We start from the raw sequence: 13543 nt of genomic DNA on the forward strand, positions 1-13543 counted from the left end.
AGCCAGGATGGTCTCGATCTCCTGACCTGGTGATCCGCCCGTCTCGGCCTCCCAAAGTGCTGGGATTACAGGCTTGAGCCACCGCGCCCGGCCTTAATGTTTTACATGTAGTTTTTTAAATCATTTACTTTTTATGAGGCTTATCATATAAAAGAGCAGTCTATTGCTTCCTCCAACAACCTGCCTCTATTCCCATTCCCTAGAGGGAACAACTATCAAGCCTTTTGCCGCTACTTTTGGTAATTACCTTACAATTTATAAAAAGGTATTCTTTCTGCTATTTCTTGAAGTTTTTCAACTTCACATTAACTATTGATGTGCTAATATGAAAGATGGAGATTTAGCTCATTTATATGTCCTGAGCCCTACCTTTGCTTCCCTTCCATCCTTTAAATATTATGTCATAAGTTTTTGTAAGATCAGTATTAAGTTAGATACATTGTTTATGGCTCAAGCCAGGTAGTTTGCATAAGATGGTTATAATTCCTCTCATCAAAACATTCTGTTTTTCTTTTTTTTTCTTTTTTCTTTTTTTTTTTTTTTTTGAGATGGAGTCTTGCTCTGTCACCCAGGCTGGAGTGCAGTGGCGCGATCTTGGCTCACTGCAAGTTCTGCCTCCTGGGTTCACGCCATTCTCCTGCCTCAGCCTCCTGAGTAGCTGGGACTACAGGCTCCCACCACCATACCCAGCTAATTTTTTGTATTTTTAGTAGAGACGGGGTTTCACCGTGTTAGCCAGGATGGTCTTGATCTCCTGACCTCGTGATCCTCTTGCCTCAGCCTCCCAAAGTGCTGGGATTACAGGCATGAGCCACTGCACCCGGCCCTGTTTTTCTTATAATTAATAATTCTCTTTTATTTGCTTAACTGTTTACCTAGTACTAATATATCTCTAAACCTTCCAACAGAAGTGTAAATCACTTTCCAGTACATTTACACACATTGATTATAACTCATTATTTTCTCAAGAACTTCTCCCCTAGGGCCACCCCTAGTCTCTGTTGTCCTGTTCCAGTCTACTGTGCTTGCCCTTTATGCCTTCTATTAATACATGGCTGCTCCTCTGGAATGTATTGTCACCAGCTTTCTGGGAATTCTGCTCTCCTCCTTCCTGTGTTGGTTCACTTCTTCCAGGTTCCAAGTCTCCCTGTTCTCTTGCCTTGTTTTGGTAGAGCACATTTTCCAGGAAACTTCCTGAGAGAGGGTGTATGCAAGCTTGTCCAAACTGCGGCCTAGGATGGCCTTTGAATGCAGCCCAAAACAAATTTGTAAACTTTATTAAACACTGTGATAATTTTTTTTTCTTTTTTTTCTTTTTTCTTTTGCTCATCAGCTATTGTTAGTGTTAGTGTATTTTATGTGTGGCCCAAGACAATTCTCCTTCCAGTGTGGCCCAGGGAAGCCAAAAGATTAGACACCCCTGGTATAGGGGAATTTCTTGAGATATATAACATTCCATACATAACAGGAAATAACACCTTTATTACTGATTGATAATTTAGCTGTTTGTAGAACTTTAGGTTGAAAAGATACTTTTCTCCGAATTTTCAAAGGTATCCTTCCATTGTTTTCTGCTTTCCAGCACTGTTGCTAATAACTAGCTTGCCATTCTGATTGTTTATCTTTCATTTGTTACTTTTTTTCTTAATCTGCCCATGTTCAGTTCACCATCAAGTTCTGTCAGTCTCAGTCTTCTAAATATCCCCTGAGTCCATACACTTCTTTTGTATCTCTTTGCTTTCTAGTCATCCCCCATCTACTCTTGACCCTTCCTAATACTCAGAAGCCAAAACTGTCTTCCAGAACTGCTGAGTCTTCACATCATTGCCATTTCTGCCTTGCTGCCTTCCTGCCATTATAAAGAATTCTTCAGTGGACTTTCTATTTATCTTAAGCTAGAGTTTGTAAAGTCTGTTATTTCCTTTATCTGGACCTGCCGAGCTCCCTAGCCTTGTCTCTTCTCTTCCCCTTACTCCTTGTATTCCAATCACTCTGGATATCTTTTACCTCCTTTACCAAGTCCTTCAGTGTTTTAGGGCATTTGTTACCCTCTTCTCTCTGTCTGGAACTATGTCTTTCTCTAATTGCTTCTGACCCCTATCTATACTACCTACTGTCAATCAGCTCAATTGTAGTTTCCCTGGGAAACCCTTTGTGATCTCAGACAAGGTAAGATTTTCTTTCTATATGTACTTACATTATCTTGTGTTTTTTCATAGTACTATTCCATTCGTTCAGCCATCACAAGTTTTTCTAGTACTTAGCATGTGCCAGACACAGTGCTCAAAGCTGGGGATATAGGAATGAACAAGACAGACAAAAAGCCTACTCTGTTGGAGTTTATATCTTACTAGTATTTTAGAAAGTGATAAGTGAAAAAATAAAGCAAGGAAGAATATAAGAAAAGTTTAACTTTTTGATAAAATGGTCATAATCGTTATTTATTGTGCAGCTAATTAGTTTCTTATTTCTAATTAATTTCTAATTATGTGTTTTTATTAGTGTGCTAGGGCTGCCCAAACAAAGTACTGCATGTAGACTGCAATTAAATAACAAATTTATTGTCTTGTGGTTCTGGAAGCTAGAAGTCCAAGAGCAAGGTGTCAGCAGGGTTCTGGAGGCTAGAAGTCCAAGATCGAAGTGTCCTGAGCTTCTCAGGGCCATGCAGGAAGGATCTGTTCTAGGCCTCTCTCCTTGGCTGTAGACAACCATCTTCTCCCTATGTCTCTTGACATCATCTTCCCTCTATGTGTGTCTCTGTGTCCAAATTTCCCCCTTTTATAAACATATCAGTTGTATTGGATTAAGGCTCATCCTAATGACCTCAGGGGTGGCTCCTCTGTCATTTCCCTATCATAAGCAAAGTCCTGAGGTTAGGAAAAAAACTGTCTCACTTAGAAAAGAAAAAAAAGCTTAAAATGAATAGTGGGGGTTTGGGGGTCTGGGATAAGAGCCTCTTGCTCTCTGGAAATGGTTTCCTTTAATCACTGTATCTCTACTCCAGTTCAGATCAGCTAGACCTCTATGAAGGGAAACAGAATCAACATTCCTTTTACCCAAAGGAAAGAGAGAGGTGGCAGGATCTTGGAAAAGAGATAGATCCAACAATTCCACATTTAGCTCATCCTTTGTCATACCCTGGATGAGCCCCCATATGATGGGATAGTTCCCTGGATCTTGACCCCCTTTGTGGGCGGGAACTGGAGTAGATCCTTTCACTCAGCCCACTGCTGGCCACTCCTTGCAAGAGGGAACACATGCTGGAACCAGCCAGACGCTCCTTTCTGGTGGGAGCAGGCTCTGTGCAGGCCCCATAGCAGCGTCCTAGCCCCTGCCCTTTCAGCACGTGGGTTCTCGTCCTGCGTCTTAGAAAAATGAAGTTGCACAAATGGATTGGAGAGTAGTGTATGTGGAGGATTTTATTGGGTGATGGCTGGCAGCTGATGGGAGTTGGAAAGGGGATGATGTGGGAAGAAAGTGGTCTTTCCCTGAAGCTGCAGCATCTGAAGTTAGCTGCATTTGTCTGTAGTCGCCAATGCTCAGCTGCTTGTATCCCCGATGCTCAGCAGCTTGCATCTCTGACTGCTTGCATCAGCTGCTTGTGTTGCTCTGCCAGCTGAAGTATTTTTATGGGCAAAGGATAGAAGCATGGCAGACCAAAGAGGCAATATTTGGGCGGTGAGATGGGGTCAGCTGTTTTTACTTAGGGCCAAGGTCCCAGGCTGAGGGTGGAGTTTAGCCAGGAGCCCAGCCATTATGTATCTCAAGGACACCAAAGAGCTTTTGTTTATGTGGGTCATATCTATTAATATGTATCACATTATCAATTAAAACTTAGAGATGTCTGTTTCCAGCCATGAAATAGCTTCATTTACTCTCTTACCTAAAACAAGCAAAATGAATGTACAAAGTATATGAAATAGCAATTTTCAAGATACTGGCCATTGGGCACCAAAGGATAGGGGTCCTTGAGAGGTAAGCAAAAAATGTGATGAGCTTTATACTAAAGTTTCCTGGCTATAGTGTGGGCAAGTGGGTATTCCAGGCAAAGCCTGGAGACTCTAAGTTAAGGAGAAAGAGCTGAGACATCAGAGGAACCAAAGGAGTTAGAGTTTGCAGAACGGAGTGCTGGAAGGAGAAACCCAGTGATCTGCAAAGAGTTCACCTTGAGTATTCATTTGGCATGCAAAATACATTCTCTGACCACAATGAAATTAAATTAGAAATCAGTAACAAACCCTTGGGAAAGTCACCAAATATTTGGAAGTTAAATAATCCATTTCAAAATAACCCATAGGTCAAAGAATAAATTAAAACCAAGAAATTTCAAAAATATTAACAATGAACCCATTACATGTTAGCATAAATAACATATTTTGATTTAAAAAAGAACTGTTTCCCCCCTCCGAAAATAAAATAGAGATTTCTATTAGCCCAGACGGAATAACAGAGACTATATTTACTCTCCTCCATGAAAAAAAAAAAAAAATCTAGAAAACCAGGTGAATGTTGAATGGTTTTTCAGATAATGGGAAACAAAAGGTAGCATAGGACTGTGATCTCTGAGATAGAGAGAAAACAAATCATGACTTAGGCCAAACATTGCTGTGAACAGACAACATTACATTTCACTGAGATAGAAGGGAACAGGGGTTTCACAGCTTGGAAGCAGCAAACCTTGACAAGACCAGCCTCAGAAGTGTTTAGAGGTCAGAAGTATTTAGAGTTGATTGAGACCAAATTGGAGGTGAGGAAATGAAACCATTAAGGTAGACAACTTTTTGGGGGAGGTTTTAGTGTAAAGGAAAGCAGAAAAATAGGGTCATAGCTGGAGGAGCGGTGTTGGGTCAAGGGAGGGTTTTGTTTGCTTTTTTTTTAAGTTTATTATTTAAATTGGGAGATATTTAACTCAGTGGCTTTCTGATCTTTTTGACTACAACCCACAGTGAGAGATAACATTTTATATCACTACTAACTATATACATACACGTGACTGAAACAAAGGCTTCACGAAATGGTATTGCCTTTTCCATTTTTAACGCATTCTGATACTTTCTATTCTCTTTATTATTTCAATAAGAAAAAAATGCTGGTCTGGATTTACTGAGTTGTTTTCATAATTCACACTCTATGTTCGAAGGCACAGTCTCTCTGTTCACAGCTTCATGATGGAATCCCGAACATAAGTTAGAGGTTAGCCTTTGATTATAGCAAGGACAGTTGTTTCATGGTAAGAACAAGGGAAATAGATCATAAGTGCACAGACAAGTTATACTGGTGCTTGAAAGATGACAGAGTTTCTGTTAGAATGATTCTATATTTTTCAAAGTAGTGTGAGACCAACTAAGAGGGGCCACATGGGGAGTGTTGAATATTTGAATGAAGAGAAGAAAGTGTAAGATAGATATTTTGGAGAATAGTAGAGCAAACTTTACTAGGGAAAGGGGCAAGAGTTGTATAGCAGTATTGAATGCCCATTTGAGAATTATGATCATGAAATTAAAGTGTCACTAGTCAGTTCAGGGCTAGATGAATAAGCCTGTAGTGAACATTAGCCATAACTGTTAAACTCTGTTCTTCATCCACGTTTAGCTGGTTGGCTATAATAGGTGGTATGATGGTGAAAGCTGACTCCAAACTCATTTCTTGATTTAAAGTAGACGAAGTATCTCAGTGGCATCAATGTAGAAGGGTATGTGTCTTTTCTACTCTTGAGAGAGCCTGTTTTTAGTCTTTTGTGCCACTGGGTTCTGGGTTTTTGGGCAGACCCAGAGACACTCTGACTCTAAGGGCTGGACTGAAGAAGAGTAGTGAAAGTGATCAGGGAGTGAAGGGCTTGACTTGGTACTAAAAAAGATTACATTTAAACTTGGAGAGGAACAAAGGATGGAATGATCCAAGTATTCAAAATCTGGAAGAAAATGAGTTGGTTGAATGTGTACTTAGTCATGGACACTCCCACGACTAGCTGAGCCACTTAAAACTTCTAAGAGGTAAATTCAGGACATATACCCACCAGAACTGAGATTTTAAACTCTACAGTACTCCTTGCCAAATGGCAAATCTTCTAAAATGAAGTAAAGAGGTAAGTGGGAACAATGTTACTAGTCTTGATCTGTTGACATTTTTCGTTTTCTGAGTAGGGGTTATTGGAATTCTCTGGCTAAAGCCAGAGTAGTGGCTGCCATTTACTTTTGGTTTCCAGCCTAGCTCTGGGGTAATTAGATTTAAATCTGGGATTTTATTACTTCAGAAGATAGTAAGTCATTAAGCCTTCTTAACTGTTAATGCTATTACTTTAGCAAATTTCTTAACTAATTCTTAAATCTCCAGTCTTTATGTGTACAGTGGAGTGGCCTTAGTAGGAAAATAGCTTAGACCTGGTCTAACTAAATTATGTAGATCCCATAGTACTGTGTCACCCTAGCTTAATAGAAACTACATAATGATGGTGGTAGTGTTAGTGCCCATTGATTCCAAGGAGCCAGAGAAGTACAAGATAGTTATCCTCAAGTGCATAGAGTACTTAAAAGAAATCACCTAGCTTGTATCCTAGATAGGATCTCACTTGTTTCTAAAGAGTTAGTTTTTTCCCAGTAATCTTTACGTCCAGCATATATTTATTTTGCTGACATTTTAATTAGGCTCTTATTTAAAATGTACCATACATTTTATAGCCCAACACATTAGTTTCACTAGAAGTTTTCATACATGTACCATACACATAAAAATATTGTAATTAGGAGCATTCTTTCCTGAATGTCTTTGCTGTGCTTGTCAATATTCACGTATAGGAATCCAACTATTTTCTTCCTTGTGCATCACAATTTAGTTTTTCTCTTTTCGTGTTAAAAGATAATTTTCAAAACAAGTAACATCATTCTCATATGGATGTAAAATGAACATGTGTTTTTATTAAAGATTTAAGCTCATTAGTAGAGAGAGGGCTGATATTATGAGGTGATCAAAGAAGGAGCCAAAGAATCATCACATTTACAGATGAGGAACATTGAAATGAATGTATAATGGGCAAAAAACTGGCTTCTTCCACATTGGAGTACGGAAGTCAATTGAACCTCCACCCAACAGGATTTTGCATATCTATAGTCAATAATTATTTTCCATTGCTCTCAGTTATCTACAACATACAGAGTTATACCATAGCTCAAAGGCAGTGAATGGCTGGAATCCTGGGAGAGTAGATTTAGACAATCCCATAGTTCAACGGAAGCTCAATTTTTTTCCCCTACACCCAGTAAATTCCTTATGCCTTAGTATTGTGCTAAGGAAAATGGAAGAAACCAAGTGATAAAAAGTACATTGTTGATTTTTGTATGAAAACAGTGTCAAATTTTGTTTTAACCATTTGTAGTATGGTTCTCTCTAAAAATTTTACAGGATTTATGACATTACTTTGGACTGTGGCCTAAGTGTTTAACGTTGGTAGATAAGTAAACTGCAGCCTCAGCTGCATGGTTCATAATCACAAATACATGCCGTAAAGTCCATGCAGTGATGATGACTGACTGCTCTTTATTGAACAAATTGATACATTAATAGTGATGATCTTGAGGTCAGGGTTAATTATATTCAAAGGTGTTAAAAATGGTAGTAAATAAAGATTAGAGTTAGTATAGTATCCTAAGATAAGGTAGAATTGGTTGGGAGAGGTCTTAGAATCTTGAAGGGGCTCTACTGGGAAACAGGCCAGAAATGTGAAGAAGAAAAAGAGCTGGAGTGGATATCCTTTGTTATTATGATTCAACTTTCCTAGAGGCTTCTATTTTAGATCCAGTGAATAGTCTTAGTACTCTTGTATGTTGGAAGTTAGAATGGTATCATTTGTATATATTTAAGAAAGCGTGCATCTTTCTTGCTCTTATGATTATGTAAAAGCCTCTCTAGAGAATGGAGTTTGGGAAGAAACCTAGAGTAGCAAACTAGGAATATCATGTTTCCATGTTTGTATTTGAGGAAGAGAGAAGATAAAAAGAATCTTCCATGACACTGCAGCCCTTTGTATTCTTATGCTTGGTAGCTTTTATATTTATTGCAAGTAATTCCGACGGATGCTGTTCTTGAGCAGTCTGGTACACCTCTTTTTTTTTTTTTTCGAAACAGAGTCTTGCTCTGTTGCCCAGTCTGGAGTGCAGTGGTGTGATCTCGGGTCACCGCAACCTCTGCCTCCCAGGTTCAAGTGACTCTTGTGCCTCAGCCTCCTAAGTAGCTGGGATTCTAGGCACGCAATACCACACCTGGCTAATTTTTTTGTATTTTTAGTAGAGATAGGGTTTCACCATGTTGATCAGGCTGGTCTCGAACTCCTGACAAATGGTCCACCTACTTTGGCCTCCCAAAGTGCTGGGATTACAGGCATGTGATACCACGCCCGGCTAATTTTTGTGTGTTTTTAGTAGAGATGGGGTTTCACCATGTTGGCCACGCTGGTCTCAAACTCCTGACAAGTGATCCATTCACTTTGGGCTCCCAACGTGCTAGGATTACAGGTGTGAGCCACCACGCCCATCCCTTGTACACCTCTTGATATTCAGTTTGTCAGTTGTAGATGGTTAACTTTCATTGTCCTAGCTTTACTGTGAAGATCTTTTGAATTTCAGGTAAGAAACATAAGAGTGAATTTCAGCTTCTGGTGGATCAGGCTAGAAAAGGATACAAGAAAATTGTTGGAATGTCACAAAAAGCAGTAACAATAACAAAAGAAGATGAATCTACAGAAAAGCTATCTTCTGTATGCATGGGTAAGAAACTATAATTAAAAACAGACATATGTTGAATTTCATTATTTACTTTTAATATGAAAAGAAAATTAAACCAAGGAAATTTACTTTGGAGTTCCTAGTTCTTTGAGATGAGGAAAAGTATTTTTAGACAAACTTCGTGTAGCAGTTTGTAAACTAGATTTATTACTGTGCAGAAAATGGTTGGAAGAATGTCCTGAAGAAATGATCTCTTTTTGTCTATCATCCTTTCGGTTAATGACAAATCATAAATTTCTTAATTATTTAAGCTTGAGGATGTTTTCCAGGTGTAGAATTTATTGGTGGAGATCCTGAGAGATCCTGAAAGAGAGTGAATTATTTTTGTGATAGAACACTGGTGTTTACTTTGATGAAATGTTCTGCCAAACAATCTAAAGCTAATATACTGGTAGGCTAATACAGAGCACATTCCTTAACTTTGATCCATTTTAAAATTTGAAATTAATATTTTAATTCTATTGCCTGGGCTTTGGACTAGTGAACAAAAAAGAATCATAATGGGGAAAGTGCGCAAGAAAATTCCTTATCATGTTTTCTATATTGTGGTAAAATATATATAATACAATATTTATCTTTTTAACCCTTCATAAATGTATAAGTCATTGGCATTAAATGCATTCACAATATTGTATAATTATCACCACTGTCTGTATCCAAAACAATTTCATCATTCCCAGCACAAGCTCTGCACTTATGAAATAGCAACTCTTCTGTCCCCTCTGCCTCATAGCCCTGGTAATAACAGTTCCACGTTCTGTGTCTATGAGTTTGCCCATTCCAGGTACCTCATATAAATGGAATTGTATAATATTTTCTTTGTGTGTTGACTTCTTTCTCTAAGCATAATGCTTTCAGAGTCCATCAGTGTTGTAGCATATTTTAAAATTTCTTATTATGATTAAACAGTATTCTGTAGTATGTATATGCCATATTTTGTTTATCCATTTATCTGTTATGGTTATTTCCACCTTTTGGTTATTATAAATAATGCTGCTACGAGCATTGATGCTCAGATATCTAAGTTTCAGCTTAGAGTGGGATTTCTGATTCATATACTGGTTCTATGTTTAACCTTTTGAGGAATTGTTAAACTTTTCCGTAGTGGCTGCATTATCTTACATTCCCACCAGCAAAGCATGAGGGTTCCAGTTTCTTCACATCCTTATCAACGCTTGTTATTTTCTGATTTTTAAATTTTTTTAAAATTGTAGATGCAAAATGGTATGTAATTGTGGTTTTGATTTGCAGTTCCCTAGTGACTAATAAACAATTTGTGCATAAGGTGCTGCCTCAGTATATAACTCATGGTCTTTGAACAAATCGAATTTGTTCATGCAATTGTGAAAGAATATTTCTAGAAACTAGTTTAGCACTTGAGAAAATCTGACTGAATATTTCCCATTAAGAAAACTTTTTTTTATTAGTTGAACCTCTCTTGAATATCATTGATGGCTTGTATGTATTTATGAACATCAATATTACTCTTTCTGGTGTTCAAAGGTGATTGCTGCTTTTAGATTGCTGTGCATGAATGAGATGTCTGAGAGGGTAAGGAATGTGAGAGAGGTGAAGACAGACACAGACTGACTGAAAAGATGAATTTTGTATAGCATCATACAACCAATATAATTGTTGCTCTTTAGGACAAACATTGAAGTGCTCATGTAAGTGAACAAGTTGCATATTCTCTCAAGTGAAAACTTAGCCTGTTTTTTTTGTGTGTCTCTGGGGAGCTCTGATGTCTGAGCCTCACTCCTGAGGCTCTATTTTGAAGTCCTGCATTCTGAGATCTAAGGGCAGGTAGGAAGGATAACTTATTTTTTATGCCCACGGATTATTGAATGCTGTTTGTCCCCAAGAAGGAATATATTGTCTAGAAGTGTATATAAGAGTGGAAGAAGTAAGAAAAGAATACAGACAATGTGCAAAAATAAAAGATTGTTTTCAGTTGAATTCCTGTTCCCTGGTTTGACAGCTTTTTTGCATGCGCCTCACTGGTTGAGTAATATAGTCCCTGGGTGAACCGAGTTGACTGGGGGATTGGCTCCTCTTAATGTGATCCTGGTATCTGTTTACAAGAGGAGTTCTTAGAGGTTCAGGATGGTCATCCTGGCTAACTTCTTTTTCTCTTTTCCAGATATACTTTAGAGGATGCTGTTTTGTTTTGCTAATGATAGTTTATTGATAGCCAGATGACATTAGGGACATATTTTTAGGAATTATACTCTTGTGAAGTATGCTGTTCTCCCACTATAACAAAAACTTAGAACTATTTCTGAAAAAAATTTGACTGTATGAACTTGGCAGGGTTTTTTGAATAATGTGTTATGTTCTTTCCCCATAAATTCTCTCTGTATAACCAAACCTTGACAATTGTATTTTTATTGTGCTTTGTTGAAGACCTCTTGCCTCTACAAGTCTTGAGGAGTGATGTGTGAAAGCTCTGTTTCTCTGTGAGGAAACACATGAAAGGAGCTCTGTACTATTATTAGCATGTGTAGCTTGCATGCGAAAGTACCTCCTCAGTTCCTGAAAGTTAAGGACAGCACAGATGAAAATCCCAGCAGAGTTTATGATGAGTGGGAGAATCCTGGGCACTAAAGAATCTTTCACAGATATTCTTCTCACTCATATTTGTAGAAAATTGGCCATTCCCATATGCCACATTTTTGTAAACACTGCATCCTTCCAGCTTTTTGGGGTCTTTATTTTGTCTGCAATAAGAGACCTTAAAAGCTGAGAATATGACAAAGAATGCATGGAAATGTGATGTGTATTGGATCAAATGGAAATATTCCTTATGTCTGTTGAGTTGTCCTTTTCCATAGAGAATAATTAGATTCTATTTAACAGTTCTAGAAAAATGTCCAGATAGATGCACTATCATATAATAGTGACAAATATTGTGGTTGTCTTATTAGTTGAATCTGTAGTCTTTTTTTTTGGTTATACTTCTTACGTTGGTTTGTCAGTGTTCTCTGATCTATGAAATATGCAAGAATTCCTTAGTGATATGTTAATAGATGCCTGGTTAGAATTACAAGATTCTTCCTTCTCCTGGTTTTAAAATAAATTTTATTTTTAAACTAATTAATCTTGGAAAAACATGGGCTGGATAGTATAATTAGGTAGCACCATTGTAGTGTTAATTCTTGCTCTCTGGCTGTCACTAGAGTTCTGGAATCAATGTGACATATACTTCAACTTTACTAAGTGCATATGGCAGTATTAAGTGTTGCAGAAGTAACAGGCGTACAGAAGTTGTAGGTTTTAACGTACTCTTAAATTTATTTTTTCCTAGGACAGGAAGATAATATGACCTCAGTAATAAACCACTTTTCTCAATCAAAGCTGGTAACAAACCACTTTTCTCAATCAAAGCTGGACTCCCCAGAGGAATTGGAACCTGACAGAGAAGAGGATTCTTCTAGCTGTACTGATATTCAAGAAGCTCTTTCTTCACCAGAATCAGATTCATGCAATAGGTAAGAAACATGCAGTAGTTGATTATTTTAAATATCTACATCATATGCACACATAGATAGGCAGAAATAATTAGAAAGTAGCTTTGAGGTGTGGTATGGTGTGTCACTCTTACATTTTAGTCCCCTTTAACTGCTGGGTCATCTTCAGAGTGGTAACAAGGCAGGATTTGGGAAGGAAGTGCAGAGGGTGAGTTTGATCTCTACTCTATAGCCTTTTATAGATATTTTCCTACTGTTGGAAAAGAAAGCATGATAGTGAAATTTTGTCAAGACAATGAGTGAAGGAGATAAAACAACTGCATTGGAAAACAGAGATGATCAGAAAGACGTGGCGCATAGGAGTGTTAAGAAATGAAAATTTAACTGAGTAAATAGATGGGGAAACTTTAAAATGAGAAATTTGGTAATGAGTTATTTTGAAAAGATATTTTTAAAATATATAGGGTTTATTTTACACACACACATGCATGCACACACACATACCATTTTTCTTTCTGGTCATAAATGTTAACATTTCTATAGGTTGGCACAAAAGTAATTGAAACCACAGTTAATTTTGCACCAACATAATACCTTATGTTTATAATTGTTATTTTTAAATGAGTACAGTATTTTGTTATGTCTCTGTACCATAATTTACCACACTCTTCAGTTTCTGTTAGAGCTCTGCATTTTTTCCAGTGTTCTACTTACGTGCCTGATGCTATGTTAAAGCTCTTCCTTTGTTTCTGTTGAATACTTTTTTTTTTTTTTTCATTTTTTTGAGATGGAGTTTTGCTCTGTTGCCCAGCCTGGAGTGCAGTGGCACGATCTCAGCTCACTGCAATCTCCACCTCTCAGGTTCAAGCATTTCTCCTGCCTCAGCTTCCCAAGTGGCTGGGATTACAGGCCTGTGCCACCTCACCTGGCTAATTTTTTCTGGTATAGTTAGTGGAGATGGGGTTTCACCATGTTGGCCAGGCTGGTGTTGAACTCCTGACCTCAAGTGATCCACCCACCTCAGCCTCCCAAAGTGCTGGAATTACAGGCGTGAGCCACCGTGCCTGGCCACTTTTCTTACATTTATTATTCTGATAGGTAGGCATTGCCTTCTGAATGAATTGTACTGATTTAAAAAATGCTAACAGCAGTATGTCAATATGAGTGTGTCTTGGAAGTTATTTAATCTTTGATATTAGTTTATTTAAAAATTAGTAACACTGCTGTAGAATGATAGACTATTTCTAATCTGACTAATGGAATTATTAATAAATTTTTTATTAGTATACCCAGTGACCC

At 37.8% G+C, this 13543-nt stretch overlaps 1 protein-coding gene across 1 annotated transcript in view; it reads left to right on the top strand.

Moving 5' to 3' along the window:
• The window catches only part of RAD18 (RAD18 E3 ubiquitin protein ligase), an 82489-nt gene that overhangs the window by 48606 nt on the left and 20340 nt on the right, over nt 1-13543 (top strand). Inside the window, 2 exon segments of the mRNA XM_017874158.1 lie at nt 8619-8759; nt 12082-12265. Of these exon segments, the coding sequence (XP_017729647.1) occupies nt 8619-8759; nt 12082-12265 (325 nt within the window).

Source organism: Rhinopithecus bieti, unplaced genomic scaffold, assembly GCF_001698545.2.
Source record: "Rhinopithecus bieti isolate Rb0 unplaced genomic scaffold, ASM169854v2 scaffold_7049, whole genome shotgun sequence".
Taxonomy (NCBI): Eukaryota; Metazoa; Chordata; class Mammalia; order Primates; family Cercopithecidae; genus Rhinopithecus; species Rhinopithecus bieti.